Source organism: Heterocephalus glaber, unplaced genomic scaffold (assembly GCF_053883595.1).
Source record: "Heterocephalus glaber isolate CG9 unplaced genomic scaffold, H.glaber_assembly_v1.0 deba00001761, whole genome shotgun sequence".
In the NCBI taxonomy this organism is placed as follows: Eukaryota; Metazoa; Chordata; class Mammalia; order Rodentia; family Bathyergidae; genus Heterocephalus; species Heterocephalus glaber.
Genome location: NW_028258458.1, coordinates 1,399,940 through 1,410,594, shown reverse-complemented (window position 1 = coordinate 1,410,594; position 10,655 = coordinate 1,399,940). Strand labels below are relative to the sequence as shown.

Sequence of the window (10,655 nt, the reverse complement as noted above, 5' to 3'; positions counted from 1 at the left end):
GCTCTGTTGTGGCTGCCTTTTGTGTTTTCTCCCCTGGTGCAGTGTTGGGCCCTCCAGCGGTGGGAAGGTGGGGCCAGGGCCAGCTACACATCTGGAGCGCTGCCCTCCAGATCCCTACCAGCTCCCCTACAGGATCTCCTTCCTCCTGTGGGTCATCACCGCCCCCAGGTCCAGCTTGTGGAGGTAGAGGGCGACTCCCTGGCAGGATGCCCTTCCTTCCGTTTTTCTACTCTTGCTGGGATTTCCAGTACGTTGGTTCTGGTGGTCTGACAATGGAGGCCGGTGTTGAGGGCAGCCCTAGCCATCAACTCCGGGAGCCTCCCCCTGACCCTGGAAGCTCACATAACAGCTACACCACTGGACAAATGGAGGCTGCACATTTATGTGTTCGACAAACATCTGCTGGCTCTTGCGTCTTAGCAGGGAGCAAGATAAACATGGCCTTGCCCTTAACAGAGCTTATCCATCATATTCATGAATATTCTCAAAAATAATTATAGAAGACGGACATTCTAGAAGAAGCATAGGCCTTCTGATTTAGATGGAAGGACAGGATTTTATCATCCCAATACCACTAATGGGATAATCGGCACTGTTTGCCTGCTTTGTGTGATGGTCTTGCATTCTCCCATTTAACTCTCCATAGCCCGGGCCAGGGATTTAGCTCAGTGGTTTCGACACCTGCTGCACAAGCCCAGGGACCCGAGTTCAATCCCCAGTACCAAAAACAAACAAACAAACAAACAAAAAACTCTCCATAGCCCATAGACTTGAGTGCCCCTACTTTGCAAAGGAGGAAACTGAAGCACGTGGGAGTTGAAGGGGCTCAAGAAAATGTAGACGCGGCAGGTGTCAGTGCCTAGATTTGAACTGCCTGCCCTGCAGAGCCCAAGTTCTTAACTGTTACACAGAAGCCTGTGCCAAGGCCCCAGGGCCACCCCGGGATGAGCGGTGGGCAGGGCTGCAGCAGAGCCAGGAGCTTGTCCTCCCAGAGAAGTGGGAAGCCACCAGCAGGCTCCGGCAGAAGACTGACAGAGGCACTCTTTCCAGGTGCTTCTGACTGCTGGGTGGGGAGTGGAGTTGGGGGTAGCAGGAGGAAGGGCGCTAGGTCAAGGGGGATGCTGTGATGGCGCAGGTCAGGGATGCTGGGGGTTCTGGGTTGAGGCTCTAAGTGGTCCAACTTGGTTTAGGAAATGGGGTGTGCTGACGGTCTGGATGAGGTGGGTGGGCAGAGAGATTTCCGGGAGGAAGGGAGAGGATAGGTTTGGGATAGGTAGCAGGGTCATCACCTAACACCGAGGAGGCTAAAGGGTCAAGCTCTGGGAGTCACGGGGTTGGCACCAGCCACCCACCGGTCAGGGCGGAGCCAGCATTACTCTTCGGCGCTAGGACCGCGCGACCGCGGTCTCCGGCTGGGGCACACCAGCGCGCGGCTCCGGGGGCGGGGGCGGTGTCTCGGCCCAGAGGGTGGGGCCAAATAAACCACGTGGGTGCGGGCGAGCTGGTCACGTGACCGCGGCGTGGGTCAGCTGATGCAGGAGGGTTTGAAGCGGCGCCGCGAGGGTGTGAGGCCGCAGTGACAGCGGCGGGCGTTCGGACCCAGGCTGCCCCGTGGCGCCCGCCGCCTCCCGCGCTCTCCGCCCGGGCATGGCAGCCCCTGGGGGCCGGCGTGGCTCAGGTGAGGGCGGGCGGCGGGGCCGGGGAGGGGCAGGCTCTGGGACCTCGGGCTGCGGGATCCCGATCTTCTCTCCCCGAACGCAATCGGAGCTCTTCGTCGCAGGCAGCGGGGCGGCGAGCTTCCCAAGTTTTCCATCCAAGCCTCAGTTCTGATTGGCCCACTTGGCTGGAGCTCAGACAGCGGGGACCAGCTTCCTGGATCCTCAAATGAGATCCCTAGCTTCCCCTCCTGAATCCAGAAGGCAGATGCTCACTCAGCTTCCCTAAACTCGGGCGGAAAGCTGGAGGGATTGACTGTAAATCCAGGCGACTGACTCAATTTGAGCCCGTGAAATCCAGCCTTCCTAAACTGAGGTTGTGGCTGCCCAAGCTTCCAAGCCCTTCGGAGGTCTCACGGGGAACCTGGATGATCCCTGGGCTGATCTCTTTTTGAGCTGGCCGATAGGTGTCTCAGATCCTAGGCGCGGGGTGGTCTCGCTGTGATCCCAGATAGGGAGGGAGGCAGGACCCGCCCTCTGGCTTCCCTTCTACTGGATTGTAAACAACAAGAGCATCCAGGTTCCAAAGGGAGGAGCCGCGATCTTGGACCTCCCTATAACACAAGTGGTGACTGCGCCCATATTTATCCTGACAGCTTTTGGGCTGGGGTGTGACTCAGTGGTAAGAGTTCTTGCCTAGCATGTGCAAGGCCCTGCGTCTGATCCCCAGCACCACACACACACAAAAAGTATCTTGGCCTGGGATTTAGCTCAGTGGTTTCGCCGCCTGCTGCACAAGCGCAAGGACCCGAGTTCGATCCCCGGTACCAAAAAAAAAAAAAAGATGTCTTGACATCTCAGCCAGGCAGGGGCCGGGGCCTGGAAAAAAAGCAAAGTTCTCCCTGTAGAGGGAGTTGTGTGTGTCTGGCATAGTTTGGGGCTAGAGTGACTGGCTGTGACCCCAGCAGTTGCTGAGATCTTGGATGTTCCTCTTAGGCTCAAAGGAAATAAGCAGTGACTGGCATAGCTTCTGCTTCCCAGAGAACTCATTAAGTTCTTTCCTGCACTGTCTTGCCAAATTCTCAGAGCGAGAGACTTTTGTTTTTGTTTGTAGAAAGCGTTTATCACAGGATTTCACTGTGTAGCTCAGGTTGACCTTGAAGTTTCTATATAGCCTAGGCTGGCCTTGAACTCACGATCCTCCTACCTCAGCCTCCTGAGTGCTGGGATTACAAGCATGTGCCACATCTGGCAAGATACATGGTTTTCATTTCCACTTTTTACGTGAGGGGTTTAGGGAGATATCCTGGGTCTGGAATTTGGCCCTAGGGCTTTGTGATTTCCCGGACTTGGGATAAAGTAAATTGGTCCACACATGTGTTTCACTGTTATTTGGCAGGGGATTGGACTCAGCATTCTGGGGATGCTAAGCAAGCACTGTACCTTTGAGTCACATCCCCAGCCCCCAGTTTTATTTTTGAGACAAGATCTCGCTAAGTTGTCCAGGCTGACCTCAAACTTGCAATCCTCCTGCCTTAACTTCCCAGGTAATTGAGATATCAGACATGTACCACAGCACCTGGTAGCTTTTTTTGTGTGTGCCTGGGATCAAACTCAGGACCTTGTGCTTGTGAGGCAGGCATTGGCACCACTGAGCTAAATCTCCGCCCCACAGCACCTGGTAGCTTTATTACTGTCCTTGTCAAGCACCCATTCTCCCGGTGTGGTTTGTGAACCTGTCCACTGGATGGGGACCAGTTTTCATGAATTTAGAGGTTACTCTTCGGGTGTTTGTCCAGAGAAAACTAGAATATGGGCTCTGCTATGCGCTTCTACCTGGATGCTAGAATTGGGATTTTCCCAGGGGCCTCAAGTATTCCTTCTCTCCCCACACACCTGCAACAGGGATATTGATGGAATGTTCTGATAGTCACCAAGTATCAGCCCCTGTGACAAACACTTTCTAAGTTTTTTTTGTTTTTTGGTACCTGGGATTGAACTCTGGACCTTGTGCTTTCAAGGCAGGTGTGGTGCCACCGAGCTAAATCCCTGGCCCTGACCAACACTTTCTAAGTATCAGGCCCTGTGCTCCCCTGTGAGAGGATTATGGTTCCAGTTAGCAGGCAGGGAAACTGAGGCTTAGTGAGGTGAGGTTGAATCTCTTGTCCGAGTTGCTAAGCAGCCAGGTTGGGAATCAACTCAAAGCCCCACTCAAGACCTCTGAGAAGCACCACTGCGTAAAGCCACAAAATGTTGCTGAGTTTCTTTTTTTCTCAGACCTCTCAAAGCACTTGGGCTGGAGCGTGGGGCTGAGGACAGGAAGGGATCTGCTGGGGAAGCAGGCGATGGAAGCTGCCAGGGCCTGGTCCTCACTGCCTCTTCCACTCCCATAGAGACGGAGCGCCTCCTGACCCCCAGCCTTGGGTATGGGACCCAGGCGGGGGCGCCGCTGGCCCCTCCGACGCCTCCAGAAGAGGAAGACCTCCGCCGCCGGCTCAAGTACTTTTTTATGAGTCCCTGTGACAAGTTCCGGGCCAAGGGCCGCAAGCCATGCAAGCTGATGCTGCAGGTGGTCAAGATCCTGGTGGTCACTGTGCAGGTAAGACCCGCCCACTCAGCAGGGCCCCGCCCGGGTGCTCCCTGGAGGGACGGGCTTGGGCACCGGAGCCTCGTCCTGACCCCTTATCCACTCAGTGACGGGACAGTGGCCAGGGCCAGTAAGGAAGCCATCGGAGATTTAGGGTTCAGCGGCTCCTTTTAGGCTCACAGAGGCCCCTGAGGTCCCTGAGGTCCTGCCAGTGCTTTTGCCTGGTTGGTGCTACTGAGACGTGAAGGGATTTGTCCAGAGTCGAACAGCAGCCGACACAGGGAGGTGGGATTGAACCTACGGTCTATTGTCACCTAGACTGTCAAAGAGAACTGGCCCAGATGATTCTTTCTCAGCCATGCCAGGCTCAGTACGGGCTCTGGGGACCCTGGGATGAATCACATTCAGTCCCTGGCTCAAGGCTGGGACTTTAGGCCTCTGCCCCTCTAATTCCCCTCCGCAGAGGGCCCGATAATGGCTCTTCCCCTGGAGGTTTGGGTGTGGCACAGAACCTGCATCCGGGAACCCTATAAGGCACCTTCACTGCGCCTGCGAGACTTTTGAGCCCACTTGGGGCCGAGCGTGGGGGCCATGGTGATGGATAGGGCAGGGGGGTCATTCCGGAAGTGGGGTTTTCTCAAATCAAGCAGAGGAGCACACAGGTCCCTGTCCCACTGGGGACGCCTTCGGGCCTCTCTCTCCCCTCTTCATCCACCCATGTACTGGCGGGGCCAACCTCCCTGGCCATTTCTCCAGCTCATCCTGTTCGGGCTCAGCAACCAGCTGGCGGTGACCTTCCGGGAAGAGAACACCATTGCCTTCCGCCACCTCTTCCTGCTGGGCTACTCGGATGGGGCGGATGACACCTTGGCAGCCTACACGCGGGAGGAGCTGTACCAGGCCATCTTCTACGCTGTGGACCAGGTGAGGATGGCGGTGCAGGGGTGCGAGTGGCCAGAGCAGGCGGGGCTCATGGGCCCTCTCCTTCCCCCACAGTACCTGACGCTGCCGGAGGTGTCGCTGGGCCGCTATGCCTACGTCCGGGGTGGAGGTGGCCCATGGGCCAACGGCTCGGCCCTGGCTCTCTGCCAGCGGTACTACCACCGCGGCCACGTGGACCCGGCCAATGACACCTTTGACATTGACCCTACAGTTGTCACTGGTAAGTGAATGGGGCGGGCCTTGGCTCTGAGGACCTGAGTGGCTGGAACTGAAATCCCGGCCCAGAGGCTGGGAATGGAACCCACCGGTAGAGCAGCTGCTTAGCATGAGTGAGGCCCTGGGTTCCATGCCCACAACCAGAGGAAAAGAAGAAGAATAACTTGACATGTGTGTCGTGCTTTGTGGTATGCAGGACACACATCGCCAGGGGTTATCATTATTATTGTTGTTCTTTCTGAGACAGGGTCTCACTGTGTAGTCTAGGGCCTTAAACTCCCTATGCAGTTCAGCCTGGCCTTGAACTTGTGGCGATCCTCGTGCCTCAGCCTTCCAGGTACTGAGATTACAGGTGTGCGCCAGCAAGCTTGGGCAGGCCTTTTTTTTTTGTGGTACCGGTGATCAAACTCAGGACCTTGCACTTGTGAGGCAGGCCTTGGAACCGCTGGGCTAAATCCCCGGCCCTGCCAGGCCTTATTTTTTAATATCATCTATTTAAGCTTTTGAAGGCCCATGGAGGGCCGGCCCCTGCCCTGGAGGGCAGCAAATGTTTAGGTACGCAGGGGAAGAAGAAAGCCTTTGAGGACTTGGGGAGACCAACCTGCGCCTCCCCCGCTCCCTGAGGTCCTTCCCTGGCTGCTGTCCTCAGACTGTATCCAGGTGGATCCCCCAGAGAGACCCCCTGTACCCCCAAGCGATGCTCTCACCCTCTTAGAGGACGGCAGCTCCAGTTACAAGAACCTGACGCTCAAATTCCACAAGTATGGCCTGTTTGCTGGCTGGAGGGGCTCGGGGCCTTGGGCTGGGGTTGGAGCAGGGAGCACCAGGCTCTCTGACCTGGTAGGTACCGCTGCTTCCCTGCTACTTCCCTGCGGGCGGGCGGGCAGGGCCCCCCAGTGCCTCACCCTTGGCTGTGAGCATTTCCTCTGCAGGCTGCAGAGTCAGCAAGGGCCTGCAGGGGCGCTGCTGTTCGGGCGGGGGCTGGGAGCTCCAGCCAGGCCCGGCCCCTCACCCGAGCCTCCCCCTAGGCTGATCAACGTCACCATCCACTTCCAGCTGAAGACCATCAACCTGCAGAGCCTGGTCAACAACGAGATCCCCGACTGCTACACCTTCACCGTCCTGGTGAGCACCCCACCTGCCCTTGGGGTGTCTGGGGAGCACAGGTGGAAGGCAGCATGGGGGTGACAGGCCGGGTAGACCGTCCTGCGTGCAGATCTGGTGGGGAGACTGGGCTGGGTGATGCCGAGGTTCAGTCTGCCTCCGTGCCCCTGTAGATCATGTTTGACAACACAGCACACAGCGGGCGGATCCCCATCCGCCTGGAGACCCAGGCCCACATCCAGGAGTGTAAGCACACCAGCATCTCCAGGCACGGTGAGCCCCCAGCCTGGACCAGCCTGACCCACGTGGGCCTTCTCTGAGCCTCCCACCCACGCTGACCAGGGGCCCGACCTGCCCAGGGATCCCCTACATCAGCACTGACCAGGGGCCCTGACTCCCTCACCCCCAGCCCAAGTAACCCCCGAGCCCACTGACCAGTCAGAACCAGCCGTGCCAGCCGGGCGTGATAGTGCACCCATGCAATCCCAGCACTCGGGAGGCTGAGGCAGGAGGATTGCCATGAGTTTGAGGTCAGCCTGGACTACATAGCGAGTTCAAGGCCAGCTGGATTACATAGCGAGACCCAAACAAAATTTAAGAACCAGCTATAGCCCCTGGGTCTCCAGTCCCAGCCTCCCATGGCACCAGCCACCCTTGGTCCTACCCACCACCCCTCCCCGCAGAAGACAACAGTTTCCGGCTGCTGTTCGATGTGGTGGTCATCCTCACCTGCTCGCTGTCTTTCCTGCTGTGCGCCCGCTCGCTGCTCCGTGGCTTCCTGCTGCAGAAGGTGAGGCTGGAAGGCCGGAGGGCAGAGAGTCCCGAGCCTGGGCAGGAGACCCCTCATTCCGTCTCTGTCAGCAGGAGTTCGTGGGGTTCGTGTGGCAGCAGCGGGGACGCGTGATCAGCCTGTGGGAGCGGCTGGAGTTCGTCAATGGCTGGTACATCCTGCTGGTCACCAGCGACGTGCTCACCATCTCTGGTACCGTCATGAAGATCGGCATCGAGGCCAAGGTGGGTCCCAGGCACACCCTGCCCCAGGTCCCCGTGCTGCATTGTCCCCAGGTCCTGGCCCCACTGCATGCCTTGCTGAGGCCACAGACCGCCAAGCAAAGCTGCGGACAAATGGGGTGACATCTCTCCCACCCCCAGAATCTGGCCAGCTACGACGTCTGCAGCATTCTCCTGGGCACCTCCACGCTGCTGGTCTGGGTGGGCGTCATCCGCTACCTGACCTTCTTCCACAAGTACAACGTGAGCCTCTCCCCTGTCCTGTGCCCCACAAATAAACCCGCCCTTGAAAAGCAGTCCTGTCCCCGGCCATGGCTGGTCTCGAGCCTCTCCACGTGCCTGCCCAGTCCAGACACACCTGTCCCTGCTCCTAGACAGGGCCGTGGGTGCCTCCTCTTCCTGCCCACCCCCAGCTGTGGGGCACCCTCGGCCCCTCAGCCCCCTCAGGACGTCGGTGTCAGTGCCCCTGTGTCTGTGCCCTGTCCAAACTCTCGGCCACGCCCCCGAGCCCGCCTCTTCTCCCATTGAGCGCTGAGCCAGGCGGCTCTGCCCTTGCCAGATTCTCATCGCCACGCTGCGGGTGGCACTGCCCAGCGTGATGCGCTTCTGCTGCTGTGTGGCTGTCATCTACCTGGGCTACTGCTTCTGCGGCTGGATCGTGTTGGGGCCCTACCACGTGAAGGTACGGGCCGCCGAGGCTCGGGAGCTGCAGTCTCGGGCTCCCTGGCTCCCCTCCCTTGAGTGTGGCCCTGGAGTCCCCGAGCCCTGGTCCCTCAGTGGTGGCCCTGATGACACAGCCCTGTGCTGTCCCTGCAGCGGTTTTGCTCCCCGTCCCCTCTGACTGACCTCCGGTGCCCCTGCCATTGACACCGTGCCCCTCGGTGCAGTGGGGGCCGCTCTGACCTGCCTCCCGCCCTCCCGCTGCCCAGTTCCGCTCGCTGTCTATGGTGTCCGAGTGCCTCTTCTCACTCATCAATGGGGACGACATGTTCGTGACGTTCGCGGCCATGCAGGCTCAGCAGGGCCGCAGCAGCCTGGTGTGGCTCTTCTCCCAGCTCTACCTCTACTCCTTCATCAGCCTCTTCATCTACATGGTGCTCAGCCTCTTCATCGCGCTCATCACTGGCGCCTACGACACCATCAAGGTCAGCCCAGGCTCTAGGGGCTGCCTGCCTCGGAGTCCTGGGGACTGTGCGGGAGATGCTGCTCAGCATTGGGGTCCATGGGTGGGGCAGACACTGTTCAGCTCTGTCAACGGTGCCTTTCTTGCAGGCCGAGGGGCTGAGAGAGAAAGGGAGATGCAGGAATGACATGGGACAGCAATTTAGCCAGTGGACCAGGGAGTATGGGGGCCCCACTCTGTGCTGGGCACTGGGCACCAAGGAGAATAAGGCCAGTGGCAAGATGGACGATGCACAGATGGACAGCCAGTGACAGTGACGGGCAGGAGCTAGGAAGGAAGGGTCGAAGATTCCCCTCTCGGTCACTTTCCTCATCTTTGGGACAGAATCCCCAACAACTGTAACTTAAAGGGTGGTTCATTTTGCCTCAGGTTTTAGAACCTCCAGTCCTTGTGTAGTCAGCAGGCCCCAGGCATGGTGGAAAGGCCTGGGCGGAAGAAGGAGGCTCACATGGTGGTGGTCAGGAAGCTGAAAGGCGGGAGGAGAAAGACCCTGCCAGGCCACGCCCCCAGTGACCCACCTTGTCTGACCAGGCCCAGCCTCCTGACAGCGAATTAAGCTATAGCAGCCCCATGAGTTAGCCACCCTTCCTTCAGTCCACTCGGAGCGTGTGAGGCTTTGGAGGGACATCGAGCTGTAAGCCATGGTTGCTGTTCCAGATGAGTCCCGGAAAGCTTCCAGAATGTTCCGTCCGTGAGGCCTCTCCAGCCACATGGGGCTATTTAAAATTGGGCTTGATTTAACATGAAATTCAGTTGCATGCTCTCAGCCATCCCCATATCAAGCTCTGGAAAGCCGATATGGCTAGCAGCTGCCACCCACGTTAGCATAGGTCAGTGATGGAGAACCTTTTAGAGCTTTCAGTGATAACAGCCCGCTGTGGCACGTGTGCCCTAGGTTAGCTACCACTGGCTTAGAAAACGGAACAGTCCCACGATGTCCCAGAGTTCTCCACTGAGGAGAGGGGAGCCCAAGGTTCAGCACTTGTAGGGGAAGAAAATGCAAATGAAAAACCCTAGTAGCCAGGAAGGGCTCAGAGAAAAGATGGTGGGTCCAGGAGCTTAAGAACGGGAAGGCTTTGCTGGGCCCCTGCTCCATCCTGTCACTTGCAGATGTATGTACTCCCTGCCCTGTGCGTGGATACAGCCATCCGTAGATGCATTACTGTCCCTTAGGCCTAGGAGCCAACTGGTCTAAACCTAGCACTCAGACATCTGCCCTGCAACCAGCCCACTCCATGTTTACTGAGCACCCAGGTTGTGTGAGGCCCTGCTGCAGAAGGCTCCAAACTGACAAAGATTAGGTGTGTGGCCACATTCAGGAGTCAGGGAAGGGGTCCCTGTGCAAGCAAAGCAGGTGAACAAGAGGCGGGCATAGCAAGTGCAAAGGCCCTGAGGTCGGAGTTGGCCTGGCAGTGGGAGGAACAACGAGGATGATCCACATGGCACGACCGACCTCAACAGGCCTTTCATGCGGGGCCTCCTGGTGTCTCTCCTCAGCACCCTGACGGTGCAGGCGCAGAGAAGAGTGAGCTCCAGGCTTACATTGCACAGTGTCAGGACAGCCCCACCTCCGGCAAGTTCCGCCGTGGGAGCGGCTCAGCCTGCAGCTTGCTGTGCTGCTGCGGAAGGTTCGGATCTGGGTGGGGTTACGGATGGGGGAAGAAGAGCATGCTGGAGAAAACTGACCACCCTGCCTCCCTCCTCCAGGGAGGCCTCGGAGGACCATTCGCTGCTGGTGAATTGATTGGACCGCCTCTGCCCCTGAACTTCATCCCGTGGACTTCGGGACCCCACTTATTTATTTCTAAAATATGCTTTTAAAGATCGGCTGCCTGACACGGGTAGTCGGGTCGGACACTGGGGAGGGGAGGGGGAGAATACGGTGGGTGTTAATAAACGGGAAAAGAAACTTGTTTTCATTTCTAGTGGGAAGGGCAGCTCTTGCCCCAGTGGGTCA

At 58.1% G+C, this 10,655-nt stretch overlaps 1 protein-coding gene across 2 annotated transcripts; it reads left to right on the top strand.

Moving 5' to 3' along the window:
• Nucleotides 1-1,518: 1,518 nt before the first annotated feature.
• Nucleotides 1,519-10,607, top strand: Mcoln1 (mucolipin TRP cation channel 1). 2 transcript variants are annotated; one of them, XM_004865337.4, is made up of 14 exons: nt 1,519-1,678; nt 4,049-4,254; nt 4,999-5,166; nt 5,239-5,404; nt 6,050-6,161; nt 6,429-6,525; nt 6,678-6,777; nt 7,188-7,294; nt 7,369-7,518; nt 7,657-7,758; nt 8,075-8,197; nt 8,445-8,660; nt 10,196-10,326; nt 10,406-10,607. In XM_004865337.4, the coding sequence occupies exons 1-14, from the start codon at nt 1,648-1,650 to the stop codon at nt 10,440-10,442; spliced, it is 1,746 nt and encodes a 581-aa protein (XP_004865394.1). In that variant the 5' UTR covers nt 1,519-1,647; the 3' UTR covers nt 10,443-10,607. The 2 variants fall into 2 exon arrangements, with proteins under 2 accessions (XP_004865394.1, XP_087058143.1); XM_087202017.1 differs by having other exon boundaries at nt 7,366-7,518.
• The last annotated feature ends 48 nt before the right edge of the window (nt 10,608-10,655 follow it).